Source organism: Vulpes lagopus, chromosome 3 (assembly GCF_018345385.1).
Source record: "Vulpes lagopus strain Blue_001 chromosome 3, ASM1834538v1, whole genome shotgun sequence".
NCBI classification, from domain to species: domain Eukaryota; kingdom Metazoa; phylum Chordata; class Mammalia; order Carnivora; family Canidae; genus Vulpes; species Vulpes lagopus.
In genome coordinates, this window is record NC_054826.1 from 81,535,428 (window position 1) to 81,549,508 (window position 14,081).

General features: G+C 46.6%; 1 protein-coding gene across 8 annotated transcripts in view; it reads right to left on the reverse strand.

Annotated features, from left to right (window-relative positions):
• Positions 1 to 5,312: 5,312 nt before the first annotated feature.
• Positions 5,313 to 14,081, reverse strand: part of SIPA1L2 (signal induced proliferation associated 1 like 2) — a 213,412-nt gene continuing 204,643 nt past the window's right edge. For 6 of the 8 annotated variants that reach the window (XM_041748992.1, XM_041748993.1, XM_041748988.1 and 3 more), the window contains 4 exons: positions 11,526 to 11,579; positions 10,844 to 10,967; positions 9,816 to 9,897; positions 5,313 to 6,645 (listed from right to left, as the gene is read on the reverse strand). In XM_041748992.1, the coding sequence (XP_041604926.1) occupies positions 6,499 to 6,645; positions 9,816 to 9,897; positions 10,844 to 10,967; positions 11,526 to 11,579 (407 nt within the window). In that variant the 3' untranslated portion in view covers positions 5,313 to 6,498. The remainder of the gene's footprint in view (positions 6,646 to 9,815; positions 9,898 to 10,843; positions 10,968 to 11,525; positions 11,580 to 14,081) is intronic. The other 2 variants (XM_041748995.1, XM_041748994.1) reach the window with 1 other exon arrangement.

Sequence of the window (14,081 nt, forward strand, 5' to 3'; positions counted from 1 at the left end):
AATATAATGTATTTATGTGGTCAAAGTTTGTGCACCCAAATTTGTTCTTTGGACAAAAGGAGGGAGGGTTCTTGTAGACATCTTTTTTTTCTTTTTTTAAGATTTCATTTATTTATTTGAGACAGAGAGAGAGAAAGAGCAAGAGAGAGCGCGAGTGAGCACAAGCAGGGAGAGCAGCAGGCAGAGGGAGAAGCAGACTTCTCACTGAGCAGGAAGCCTATGCAGGGCTCAATCCCAGGACCCCAAGATCATGACCTGAGGCGAAGGCAGATGCTTAACCAAGTGAACCATCCAGGCACCCCTCTTGTAGACATCTTTCTACAAGTGGCCACGTTATTGGATAATATTTAAGAAATATAATTTTCCATTTGGAAATCAATCACTGGCAGGAATAATCCTCATACGAACAGTAAGACAGATGATTAGGGCAGCCAAGTTTACTACCGCTGTACATTTCAGGGCAAATCACTTAAGAGGCTCCTGCTTCGAAAGAACAGAACAAGATATGTCACATTAGGGAGAAACGCTTGATTTCAGAGCTCTTCTCAGTGGTATCAGTATAAACAGTGTGGCTCCGTATGCCAGTCTCTTTACCTGGGTCACTACCAGGCCTCCACTTTGCACAGGCATTCAGAAATGAGATGGTTTTAAGACAACACTGGCTGACCAATGGCCTTCAGATTGTTCAAGAGTAACAACAAAATAGAATCAAGAAGGAGTTGAGGGGCTAAACCCACTGATTTTGGTCAAGGAATGCGCCACCTTCTCTTCTGAATCATGCTATCGTGCTATTTGGGTTCTCAAGTACTTAATTTAAAGGGATATATAATGCCCAGCCTTGGAACCCCACAGTCATGGAAGTGGGGATTGTGAATCTCTGCCTGCTGTTTGCAAGCCCTCAGCCCAGATGGGGTTCTGTAATGACTTCTACAAAGGTGTTTAATCAGATCCTAGACAAGCACATGACTGCCATGTTTAATTATTCCAATTTAATGAAGCATTCAGCTAGATCCCTCTTGGTTTCCTATCACTGATCATGGTTGTGGAGATGAGGGGCAAGAACCCAGACGTCCGGGCCCTATTTCTGTTATGCACAGTGATAGAGGAGACTGCCAGGGTCTGAAATCTCCATCTGCAGATGTGTATTTATAGCCATTCTGAGCCAGCACCGATTCAGTTGAGGCAGATAATTTACTGAAATGCTCTGACTCTGAATCCCCCTTGAGCACACAGACTTCATCATGATTTCACTGCATGTGAGGAGCCTGGGAGAGCAGCTGATATTCAAACAACAAAATCACCAGTGCCTAACCTTCCGATCGATGGGTATTGATGCCCAGGATATTGGTAGTCTAACCCTTAATTTTGTTCTTTAATAACTCAGCTATAGTTTAGCAGCCAAAGGACATTTGCATGTCAAGGGAGCTGATTATTTTTTTTTTGCTATTCTGAAAAAGCAAGCTGCTCTGTGCATTTTAGGCAGGTCTCTGATATTAGAGATGAAAACCAGAGGCTGGTTGTTTTTGAGTCTGCAAACGCTAACAGCTGTACCCAAACCTTGATGGTAAGGATTTAACAGGGCAGTGCTTCTCTGATATTAAGATAAACTGGAAGGGCTTAAAGGATTTTTTTAAAGATGACTTATAAGCCCCCAAATCTTCTATGCCAAAATGCAAGAATGTCACCTTCAGGGTGATGATTTAAGCTTTATATAAAATTCACAAGGAGTCTTTTCTCTGTGCTTAAGCTTCTGCCTAATTCCTATTGTTGATAGTCAGGAAGCTTGGTCTTTGGGTTAATTTGGAGGTCACAGGTCAGAAACCTAACCCATGCCTTGGATTTGGGCAGGTTTCTTAACCATTTTCCATCCTGTGGAGCATAAACAAACACATTTACCTCCTACCTGCCTCTAAGCAGGTGTTGGATGAAACCCAGTCAATTCTACTTACTTTCTTTTCCGCTACTGAGTAGCACGCCAGAACTGTGTACACTAGATCAGCGGAGTGGTTTAAAATTTTTAAGCCTCAAATCCACAAACATTCAAGCGGACTAGAACTTACTCTTACCAGTAATTCCAAGGAGCAAAGCAACTGTAAAAAATCTTTATCACTTCTTTTTGTCCCTCCCCCATGCCCAACTTGGAAATTCTGAAGAACACACATTGGTTTGACCTCAGAGGATCTGAGGTTATTTATTAGATTTTTTTTTAAAATTCATGAGAGACAGAGACACAGGCAGAGGGAGAAGCAGACTCCCCACAGGGAGGCCGATGCGGGATTCAATCCCAGGACCCCAGGATCACGACCTGAGCCAAAGGCAGATGCTTAACCAACTAAGCTACCCAGGCGCCCCAACTCCTGGCATTTCAAAAGATAACTGTGAGATCAGCAAAGGCAGGACTGGTATTATGCTCCTCCCAAATTTAACTTGTATTTTTAATGATAAACCTACTCTTGGATAGGATATAGAGTATAGCACGATGGAAGCCTCCAATATACAAATTAATTCAGTCACATAGTAGACTGACCTTAATACATAATAGATCACTCCATATGGTTAGAAAAAAAAAACCCTGCTGGTATTAATTATTCCAAAGTAAAAATAATTTTAGTGGATATATTCCAGTATTTAGTTTGTATTTGGTGAATGTTCCAGAGAGTCAATGTGTCTTAGTTGGTAGAGGGTACATTTTGTAACCGACAGTGTTCACTAGGATGCCAAGTTGCACAAAACCACATGTACTACAGGAGTAGGAGGAGATTTTTCTATGGCTTGGCTGTTGACTGGCAACACCCCATTTGAAAAAAGTTTAACAGGCCAGGGATCCCTGGGTGGCGCAGCGGTTTGGCACCTGCCTTTGGCCCAGGGCACGATCCTGGAGACCCGGGATCGAATCCCACATCGGGCTCCCGGTGCATGGAGCCTGCTTCTCCCTCTGCCTGTGTCTCTGCCTCTCTCTCTCTCTCTCTCTGTGACTATCATAAATAAATAAAAATTTAAAAAAAAAAAAAAAAAAAAAAAAAAAGAAAAAAGTTTAACAGGCCAAAATCACTTTGGCCATCTTCTTTGGCATGGCCCTTTGGAGGCAGACTTGAGAGATGATTCCAACTTTTGCTAATGTAGGCTGAGAAGCACTTCTTCAAAAAATACCTTTTGGTTTTGTCTCCAGGTACACTTTAGGAAGGTGGGATTGCCCTCCATCAGCTAGGTTTTGGTCGGATCCCCTTCTTTTCTCTAAACAATGTCAACTTTCCTTCCTGTCTTCTTCTTGCCCTCTATATCACACGCATCCACTGCTGGCCAATGACACTCTCAGGACCACCTGCTGTGAAGCCTCTGTTAAAAGTTGGACATATTTATGGAAAACTCTCTGGTGAACATGGAGCCCATCTCTTCTTCTGAAGATCAGAGCTTATCCCTGAATCAGACTGTCCCTCCTGTCTCCAACCTATCAGCAGTTCTGTGGGTTCTAGTGTTCAAGTGTAACCCACCTACTTTTCTCTGCCTTTCCTTCCTCCTTGTAGCCCAGCCACGTGCCACTTCCTCCGGGACTGCTCTCGCTTTTCTGTTTTAAATTTTATTTATTATTTTGGAGAGAGAGAGAGTGAATTAAGAGGGAGAGAATCCAGCAGACTATCTGAAGAGTGGGGAGCCTGACACGGGGCTCAATCTCACGACTCCAAGATCATTACCAGAGCTGACACCAAGAGTCAGATACTCAACCAACTGAACCACCTGAAGGTGGCCTTGGTCTCTCTTTTCTACTTTCTCTTATCCCAGGGGTTGGTCAGCTATGCTGGTGGGTGGCTTGAATGCTAAGAGTGGAGTGATCTTTCAGCTTTCAGGGGTAATCAGAATTTAAAAATATGCAACGGAGACAAAACATGATATCCAAGCCCTAAAGTATTTACTACAACGGCCCACACAGAAGTTTGCAGGTGCCTATCCTAGGTGATCCATTCTCCTTCACAGGTCCGGATAGTCTTTTATTTTTTATATATATATATTGCTCCTTTCCTGCTTCATCATTCATCAGCCTCCTTTTGACTTAGGACTAAATCCAGACTCTGCCATGGCCTATCATTCTTTACTGATCTGGCTTCACCTATCTTTCTGACTTGTCCCTATCACTTTCCTCATTACTATGTATGTTCTGTGCACCCTTTCTATAGCCTCAGGGCCCTTGAACTCTGTGTCCCCTCTATCTGGGATATTGTCCCCCAGCTTCTCATGGCTGGCTTTCTTCCCACCTTTAAAGTCTCCCACCCACGGGCGTCTCCCCTGAGCACACTACCGCTCATTTCTTGATCTGTATAGAGGAACTGCATGTAATAATTATCCCACAGGCTGCTGTGTAGACATCAAAGGCTAGAATGGTGCCTGGCACAACATACCCAGCCAAACAATGTCAGCTGTTACAATGATTATTTAAGGAAGCCATCCCAGTCATTCCTTATTTCCGTCTCTCACCTTTTGAAATAATCTGTACCCCCATGTAGACTGCATGCCCCATGCAGACAGGCCTTACTGGGTCTTGACCTGTGTTGGCTGGCTCTTCAGCTCCTGGCACAGTGCCTGGCACACAGTGACAGGAAAGGAAGGGGGCAGGAAAGATCTCTCTGTGGCCCATATTAACATCCTGAATCCCTGAAAAACCACATACACTGGATGCATTCTGGAAGCACACCTGTATTGTTCACAGGGAGGCTTCAAGAAACAGCCTTAGGAAGCCTATGCCTACATTGGGTATAGGAATGTTAAGGATATTTTTAGTACACTCTCAGGTGAAGCCCATGAAAACCCATCTCTTCTAGGGTAAGTTTTAGAAATCACTTTCTTCCTCCAAATTCTTCATATGATTTCTATTCTCAGAAGGTTGAGAAATTTGCTCCTTACATGGCTCCTCTCCCACTTTGGCCCACTTTCTGCATCTTCTTCATCCTACATTTGATTCAAATTCATAGTTTACCTCTTCTCAACTATTTTTCAAATTCCCACCACTTTACCTCATGTATTTTCTTGTAAGCGATGCCAAATTCCTGGCTGGGGTAAATCATTTAACTTGAGCCTCAGTTTCCTGAGCTATAACATGGGAATCCCGCCAATGGAACGTGCAGAGAAGAGTGTGTGGACCACGGCAGCTATTAATAGTAGTTACTCTTTACTTCGAATGAGTTGGGGATTCAGTAATAAGGCGGCGAAGCAGTATTCAGTACAGATTACGATGCCAAACGGCCCAAAACAAATTCACATACACTCAAGTTATTGACACACAGATGCTAAAAATCTACATTCACCTGACAACACCGTGATTGATGTGGACTCTTTTGAACATTTATTAAAAAAGCAAGATGTATGTTCATCTCAAATAGAACAGTTAAAAATGGTAAAGCAATACAAAGGACTCGTTGCTAGCAGCATCCAGTTGTTAGAATTTCCCGCCCTGCTTCTCAATCCGACCCGGGCAAGCTCGTCCTCCCGGAGCTTGCTGCTGCCTACACCTCCCTCATCGTAGTGCAGGTCAAACCAAAGTTTATAAAATTAACAATTTAGGGTTAAATAAGCTTAAATAAGGGGGTTAAATACAAGACACTTCATCAAAGCTTCTGTACAAAGATAAACAAATTTGGCGTCTGTGTACACGGGGTTCGGCTGGCTCGCAGCGGCCGGCCGGGAGGGTGGAGGACAAGCAGGCGTGCGCTTCTCTGCGCAGAGCGTTGACTATACACAGTGAACTAAGTTGAAGGGACTGCTTACTGGGCCATAGACAAGGCATATGGATCTTTTTTTTTTTTTTTTTTTTTAAATCAGAACACTGTTAATATTCAGGCACCGTTTGCTCCTGCAAATAAATAGGTCTCTAAATTAACTGCATTCAAACTAGCGTTAAAGACATCAGTGCTTTTTTCTGTTTTCATTTTTCCTGACACGGCTTCTCCAGCTATTTACTATGCCTCTTTCTTATTGCTATGATCATGTGGCTGTGAGAAATAAAACTACTGTACATCCAAAAAAATAGAGCACCTTTAACATTAAAGTATATGTCTGATTATTTGCTTCCGGGTTTATTTTACAATACTAAAGCCCAAACTATGGTCAATTGCTTTTAACATCGCTACCAGGTCACCTGATCCACAGGAGGTGAAGCCCCTCCTCTCCTGCCTCTTGAGGTACGCCCGCGCCAGAGCACCATTCTAGTGGGGTCCCCCACACGGAGGGCCAAACCGACGCCAGGGTTTACATTCATCTTGACACCAGGGGTTACATTCGTGTGCACACGGCCTCGCTGTCCTCGCTGCTGTCACCAGGTGGCTTCAGGGAAAGAGTCGCCTCCCTACCCTGCGGGGGTGAATGGTGCTAGACGGGTGGAACAGCAAAAACATCTACGATTGGCTGCAAGCACACTGAGAAACCGCGCATCTGCGGGTTCCCGGGGTGGGGGGCGGCGGGGGGTGCTCGGGGCCTCTCCCCCATGACCCCCGGTGGGCTAGGGCCGGGTTAAGACTTTTTGTCGATGGTGTTGAAGAACCACTCCGTGAATTTTCGCAGCTGGGCGGTGGCCGTCTGGGACTCCTCCTGCAGCCGCATGTTGTCTTGGCGCAGATGCTGCACTTCGGCCTGCAGGACCGCCTTGTCCTGCTTCTCCTGGGAAGAGGGCACACAGACAGGGTCACGCATGGGCCGGCACGTCCCCTGTCCCCAAGCTACACACCCAGCACCTTTACTTCTGTGGGGACAGGGGGTGTCACCTCCTCCCAGGTGGCTGGCCTGCACATGGTGTCAGCCCAGGATGGAGGGGCCGAGGGGGACACCGTGGTGTATTATTTCCTCTCACTCTCCTTGGCCTGTGACAGGTATCAACCTAGCTGTTATTTGGGGCAGGTTATTAGCCACAGTTTACCTCTTCCTCTGTCCAAATCAGAGAGATCACAGGAGGAGCTCAAAAGACAGACCTTGAACAAATGCACGAACTTTCTGCACCAACTCCCTCATTGCTGTTGGTCCAAGGTGTTTCTTTCTCTTTTCTTTTTTTCTTTCTTTTCTTTCTCTCTCTCTTTTTTTAAAGATTTTATTCATTCACTTATGAGTGACACACAGAGAGAGGCAGAGACATAGGCAGAGAGAGAAGCAGGCTCCCTGTGGGGAACCCAATGAGGGACTTGATCCCAGGACTCCAGGATCATGACCTGAGCCAGCCAAAGGCAGATGCTCAACCACTGAGCCACTCAGGTACCCCCCGAGGTGTGTTTCTAATAAAGTAAGTACTTGGGCCTTTCACTCCATCGTAAGCTCTCCTGCTACAGTGTGTGTCCTGTGACCTTCAGAGTTTGCCACTAAACAGTATGTGAAAATAATCAAGAATTTCCAGAAGAATCACATCTGATGTACAACCCTGAGTTTCAATTCCCAAGTGCTGAAAGGCATGTCTTGCTCCAAACAGACAAAGAGGTCATTGTCAGATTGCAACAATTGGTTTTTTAAAAGTGGGATCTAACTTGACTTCTAAATCCTGCAGACACCACCCGCTGTGCTGTGCCCAGCATTCTTGGGGGGTGAACTGTAGGGGCTGTGGCTTCTGTTGGCATGTCCGGCACCTCCCTCAAGGTTTGCTTCTATTTCCAGACCTCTGCCCAGGCACCCACAATACTGCCCGCATCACTGCTAAGGGACCCCAGTCACATGAGGAGGCATGAGTATCACATGAGGACAAAGCTCAATACTCCTTTCCTTCTGCCTGGACTCTCCTTGGTGGTTTTGGGGGTCCCTGTCCCAGGATTTGCATCCCAGCATGGTTCAGAGCATCCCACGTGCCTGAGGCCACTTGGTGGCCTGCGTCTCCAAGACTCCTCTGCTCCTTTGTGACCTGTGGAACCAGTCCATGAAAACCTTTGAAACTCTCAACCTCTTCCCCCAAATTCCCTTCATCCTCACACCTCTAAGTGAATCACTACTCTCCTGACACCACCACTCCCTGGCTGCTCATGAAGGGGAGAGAGGGTGTGCTCCTGTAGTTGGAAGACTTGGGCCCTGGTGGTCCGGCAAACAGCTTGTCCCCCAGTGCCCAGGGAGTTACTTCCCTAAAACTTCAGCTTCTCTGAGAAGTGTGACCTGCCACCCCTGCTCACTCTGTCTCCAGTCCGTCCCATCACTAATGGAAGATTCTAGAATGTGGTTTGCTCTTCTCTCCCCTACCACCTGTCCTGTTTGTTGATGGTTCCAAAGCCACTCAGACATTCCACACAATCCATTCTCTCCACCACTTCCTCCCTGTGATCTGGAAACCCACCTCTCCCCAACTCCTGCTCCCACGGCCATCCTGTACCTTGCCATTACCTATAAAACTTCATAGCTTTTGGGATGCTTCAGCCTCTCAAGTCCCACTCACCACCTCTTGTTCTTTTAGAATAATTTCTCCAGTATCCACTCCTCCAATAATTATCTAATGTCTAACCTTATCTTTATGTTCCCTGCAGAGACAGTATGTCTCCTCACCCAGCTTATGCTCTAGGATCCTCAGTTTAATCCCATCCTATAGATACCCCAGGGGCTTTCTCTCTCTCTTTCTCGTCTTGATTTCCTGTCTAAACTCTTAACACTGATTACATTCAACTTTCCAATTATCCTGTGCCCACAGCTGGGGGCAGGGTGATGTCCCAGTTTGCTTGGGACATTTCTGGTTCTAGCTCTGGAGGTTCTGTATCCTGGAGCCTCTCCGTCCCAGGCAAACCAGGACAGGTAGTCATCTGAGCTGGAGAGAAACAGCTAACTTTGCCAACAGATGATGGCTTTAATTGAGGCTGCAAATTCAAATGGACCTTCAGCCTTGCTTGGCAATCCTATCAAATACACCCAGTAAATTTACTCACTATTCTACACCTACCCTCTGACCTCAAACCCCTCCTACTCCTTCCTATCACCTCTCACTCTCACATCATGACTGGAAAAAAGAAACCTTCAGAGGGGAACTCTGTCAATTTATCTCTATGTGTATGTGAACATACGTATGCACACACCCATACCCCCACACCCTGCTCTACTCTGGTACTATGTATAAACTGTCCCCACTCTGAATCAAGGCCAGTCCTTTTGTGTCCTAGGTCAGGGCATGACCCTGACTCCCCCCTATTCCTGCCATTACTTCCTTCCTAAATGGATCCCTCTACCAGCACTGATACCAGCTGTGATTCCTCCCTTCTTCCATAAACAAAACAGTAACAAAATCCTTCCTGTGACATCTCCCCATCACCCTCCCACTGTCACCTTCCCTTCCATTCCCATGGACAGCACAGTGGTGACCCAGCACAGTGCTGGTGATAGCACAAGGGCACAGCAAATGTGTGAGGAATTAGCTAATTTCTTTGGAGGACCGACCATGCACATGTGGACATGGAGGGCAGATGTTGTGAGGGTCACGTAGCTGCCTCAGGGGGAATGTAATAGCTCGGGAAGAACAGGCTTTCTGGCAGTAACTACCTCCCCTCAGGTCAGTTCATAAACAGTTGATACAACTGGTCACTCACTGAACCAAAAAATACTAGCCTGCGTGTTTCTGCCTCGCTCTGAGGACTGGCCGTCCAGAGGGCTCACCCTCACTGGGTCCTATTTCCAGCGATCCTTGGGTCCCCTAACAGTGAAAAATAATGAGCTGGAGGCCAGAACGCAGAATTAGACCTTGTGAGTCTGTTTCTATTAATCATTGGCTTTGACAAGGGCACTCATCTTTCCTGAGTATCTTCGTTTTTATTTCTCCCAGTTGGAAGGGATGGATTGTGCCAGATAGAGCTCTGATTATGGATTGCAGTGGATCTCTTTACCTTCCGAAGGTCAGTCTGCAGTTGTCGAAGAATCAACTCCAGTTGATTGACCTTCCCGGTCAGTGTGGATGGAGACCGCTCCCTAGGGAAGAAGGGGTAGTCAGAAAGACTCAAGGCCACTGGAGTGAAGACGCAGCACTCAGTACTCTTGCTGGGAAAGTTTGCACTCAGAGAATTATTTCATGTGCTTAGTGCCCAGCGAGGGAATAAATAATATCATGTCAGACTTGGAAAGGGAACATATTGCTGCTTTGGTGGAAAATCCCTTCTGAGTCTCTGTTGATTTAAAAAGGGATTCAGAATCTACAACCATAGATGCTGGTTAAAAACAAAAAAACCAAAAAAAACAAAAAAACAAACCAACAACAACTCAGAAGATAGATTATCTAAATCAGTTTATCCAACTGAGACTCCGTAGACCAATAAAGTCCTGGGAACCAAATATAGAATCGATTTCACCAATTTGTTTTTCTCAGTCAAGAAAATATCATGAAGCTTATTACCAAGATGAATGAGCAAGTTAATAGTAACACAAGTCCATATAAAAATTGGAATCAGGTAAAGAACATATACTCTGTGGGGATAAACAATTTCAAAAAATACAGGGGAATGGGATGGTTCATTCAAGTGAGGCTGGGTCATGGGCTGGGGTTCTGGGGGGAGCTGTGTCCTTGGCAGGTCCGCACCTGCAGCCTGGCAGCAGGAGACTGATCACCAAGGTCCCTGTCCATCCCAGGGCTGTGGCAGCAATTATGGGCAGACATCAAGCCTGGTCCACACCCTCCCTCTCTCTGTCAGAGATCCTGGTCACCCTGAGCCCCAGGTGACATGTCTTAGCAGGCAAGGATTGCCTACCCAGCAGGGTAGGGGGCAAGGTCAGCCCCACTCAGTCCTGGGTCTGGATCCTAAAGGTCCAGGGGATGCAGGCTGGATGTGATCTCCTGGTGGCCCAGAACTTCGCTGAACCCGTTACCCAGAGGCCTGGGGAGATGCGGGGGGTGGGGGAGGCTCCCCAGGGGCTCACATACCCAGCTGTGTCCATGAAATCTTTGCCACTGCCTGGGTCTACACATAGAGGCGGCTCCTGCGCGCCTTCCAGGTCCTGCCCGTGCTGCATATCCGTCAGGGTACAGAAGGATGCCACTCTCTGGTCTGAGGAGGGGAGACACACACACGCCAAGGCAGTTGAGTACTGGCTGCAAGGTGGCGTTTGTGCAAGCGAATTTAGTCACTAACCCTCGCCCCCACCCCACGCCGCCCCCACCTCCCAATCAGTTACTGCCCTGTTTTAAACAAAACAAAGATAAACAGACTCAGGCAAGCTGCTGACAATCAGAAAGCATGAGGATTGGCTGTCCTTGGGGGCTGTATGGCATGCGCACATCACAGCCAGGGGGACAATTAGCAGATACTGGATTTGCTAGAGCCAATTTGCTTTCTTCCTTCCACATCCCAAGAAATGCCAAAGCAGCCGGCTGGCACGCAAGAAGGGTGTCGCTGATTAACAGAACCGAGGAGACAGACCTCTCCTCAAGCAGTCCCCAAACCGGGGTGGGAGGGGGATCCCTGAGACACAGCAGCCGGGCCCCACGGCCCCTGTGTGTGCCAACCCTCTGAGCTCAGATATAACCATGCAGACGTGCAGACACGTGAAATAGAAAGAAAAGGTTACAGAACATCCGGAGCCCGTGGTCAGCCCCGGACAATCACCTAGATAGGACGTGTGGTGACAGAGCAGCCCAAGTTCTTCATCTGAGTCAAGACCTGAAATAAGATTTAGAATTTCCTATGAACAGTGGCATCTCTAAGCACCTGGAAGCCTCTGGGGCCCACACAAGACTCAAATAATGGGGTCCTGTAGAGCCTGTGCTTGTGCGTGTGCTGGTGTGCGTGTGCACCTGTCGTGCTGGAGGAGGCATGGCCCTCGACAGCCAATAACAGATGATGCCAAACCATGTGGTTCAACGTTGCACGTGAACGGTCCTGGCTGGACGCACGCTCTCGTGTATGATGAAGAGAAGTGGTGTGCCTCACACATGCAAGCCCAACCCTAAGAACACGTGCCCACTGGGGTTTGCTGAAGTGATCCACTCCGTGAACGTAGAATAGTGGCGGTGAGCGAGGTCAGCTACATACTCTTACTAGAAACAGCAGTGGTAACAATGATCAGTGTGACTCACTGCCTTATCTTGGGACTGGACCATTTTTACTCTTGGCACCAGTAATTTCACATTCAAAGATTCCTGAGCCAGGCAGGAAAGGCAATATTTTCTAAAACAGGCACCAGATAGGCTCAGCTCTGGTGGCTGAACACTGACCCAAGACTATTAGTCCAGAAATGCCAAATGGCATGCAGAGCAGTCCCATGTTTGCACAAGGTGGAGGTGAGAACCAGGAATGTATCTTATTATCTACTTCCCCCATTCCCTGGTGTCTCTTTCCTTGGTGCCTGTGCACATATAGGCATCTACAGTTGGAATCCAAGGGATATAGCAGGTGTATTAGTGCTGTGGTGTCTTTTTCATATGATTTGATTAATGGCTGAGAAATTGCACTTGGGTCCGTGTCAGGGGTGCTCTGTTCTTAATTTATCCCACTCTGACTCCCTCTGGCTGCTGGACGAGTCTCCTAATGAGGCTACCTGCTTGTCTGGTTTATGGAGGGTATTGTACTTCCTGTTAATTAGAAAGAATGGTGGAGGCTGCCAGGGCACATGAAGGAAAGCAAGCTGGAAGCACCCACCAGAGGCCTGGGCCCTCCTGGAAGCAGTGCTGAGTGCACTGCATGATCAGTGGCACAGGGAGTTCTCCGGTCCAGCCTGCTTTCCTACAGCAGATTTCCCAACATCTGTGGTAGGTACACAGATGTCCTTCAACATATACTTCTATAAAGCTTTAAGGATGTCCATCTCCACACTTCAAGCCTACAAGATGATGGACATTCTGTAACTATGCGTTCCTGAGAGACAATCATATTCCTAGTTTGGTACTGACTAGTAGGATTTGTGCATATGATGAAATAATTTGTAACTTAATTAAGATTAATAGCACAATTTGGGTGCCTACTTCTACACGTGACAAGATGCGAATGGTAGAGGTGGGGGCAGGAATGATGAGGCACGTAGCTAGCTGGGGCTGAGCAGCTCCAGGGGCGGGTGGGGAGGGTCTAGGGCTGCCCTGACATCCAAGATAACTCTCTGTTCTGTGATGATCCCAAATAATACCTCACACTTAAAAAAAAAATGAACCGCAGATATATTTTTATTCTACAGTAAATTTACTGACAAAAAATGAATGTCAAAACAGATAAAGAATTTATATTTCTCACTTTTTCATAAAAGAGTTCCACTGACTCATCCAGGTTTTACATGATCCCGTGATAATCTGGTTCGTTTCCATCTCTCTTAATATATGAGTCTGATGGTCAAGCTGAAATACCTGGACGAAAATGTCTTAGCTTGTTCCGTCTATTTTTACCTTAATTGATAAAATATCTACATATTTAACAGAAACAGAACTAGTTGCTGGCAGTCATTCAAGCATTTTTTGGGGAGAAACAAGGTCCTACTGGTCAGAAGGCAAGATGCCAAAAGGGGGGGTTTGCCAGCACTGTAATTTCACAAAGAGGATTTCACTCTGGATCTGAAAAGCTGGGATGTTGAAATCCAAACAGAATGCTGCTTGATTAAGTCCAGACACTAAACTACTCTGTAAAATAGCTAACCTCAGTGACAGTTTCCAGTGGAAGCATTATTCTTCGACAGCTTATTTCTGTGATGATAAATATTCAGTAACCAAGTAGTTACTGACACTGAATCAAGCGGCAGAGAGAAAACCGTGTCTGAGCTTCACATAAATGGTTAGCGCAGCAGATACAATCACCCACAATCCACATATATAGCCTTCTCTTCTTTCCTTCCTGTTCTCCTCTGTGCAAGAACACCTGGCTAAGGGGGGGGGGGGGAGACACCAGGCAATGAGTACATATGGAACACCTCAATCCTTTAAAATAATCTTAGAAAAACTTTATTTCAATGCAATTTCTTGGTTGCATTTGGCACTACACAAGGAGATGAACAGTCAACCAGATATTCCGCATCAATCTGGAGCTGAGTTGGCACAACAGTTGCTGGCAATTAACTCCCATGGCCCAACTGGGCAGCCTAGAGCACTCAGAGAACAGTAAGGCCAAGCCTGCCTCAGGGAGGAGGGTGTCTGCTGAGGAGCAGGAGAAAGGTACCTGTGCCCGGCCATGCAAGCGTGAGGC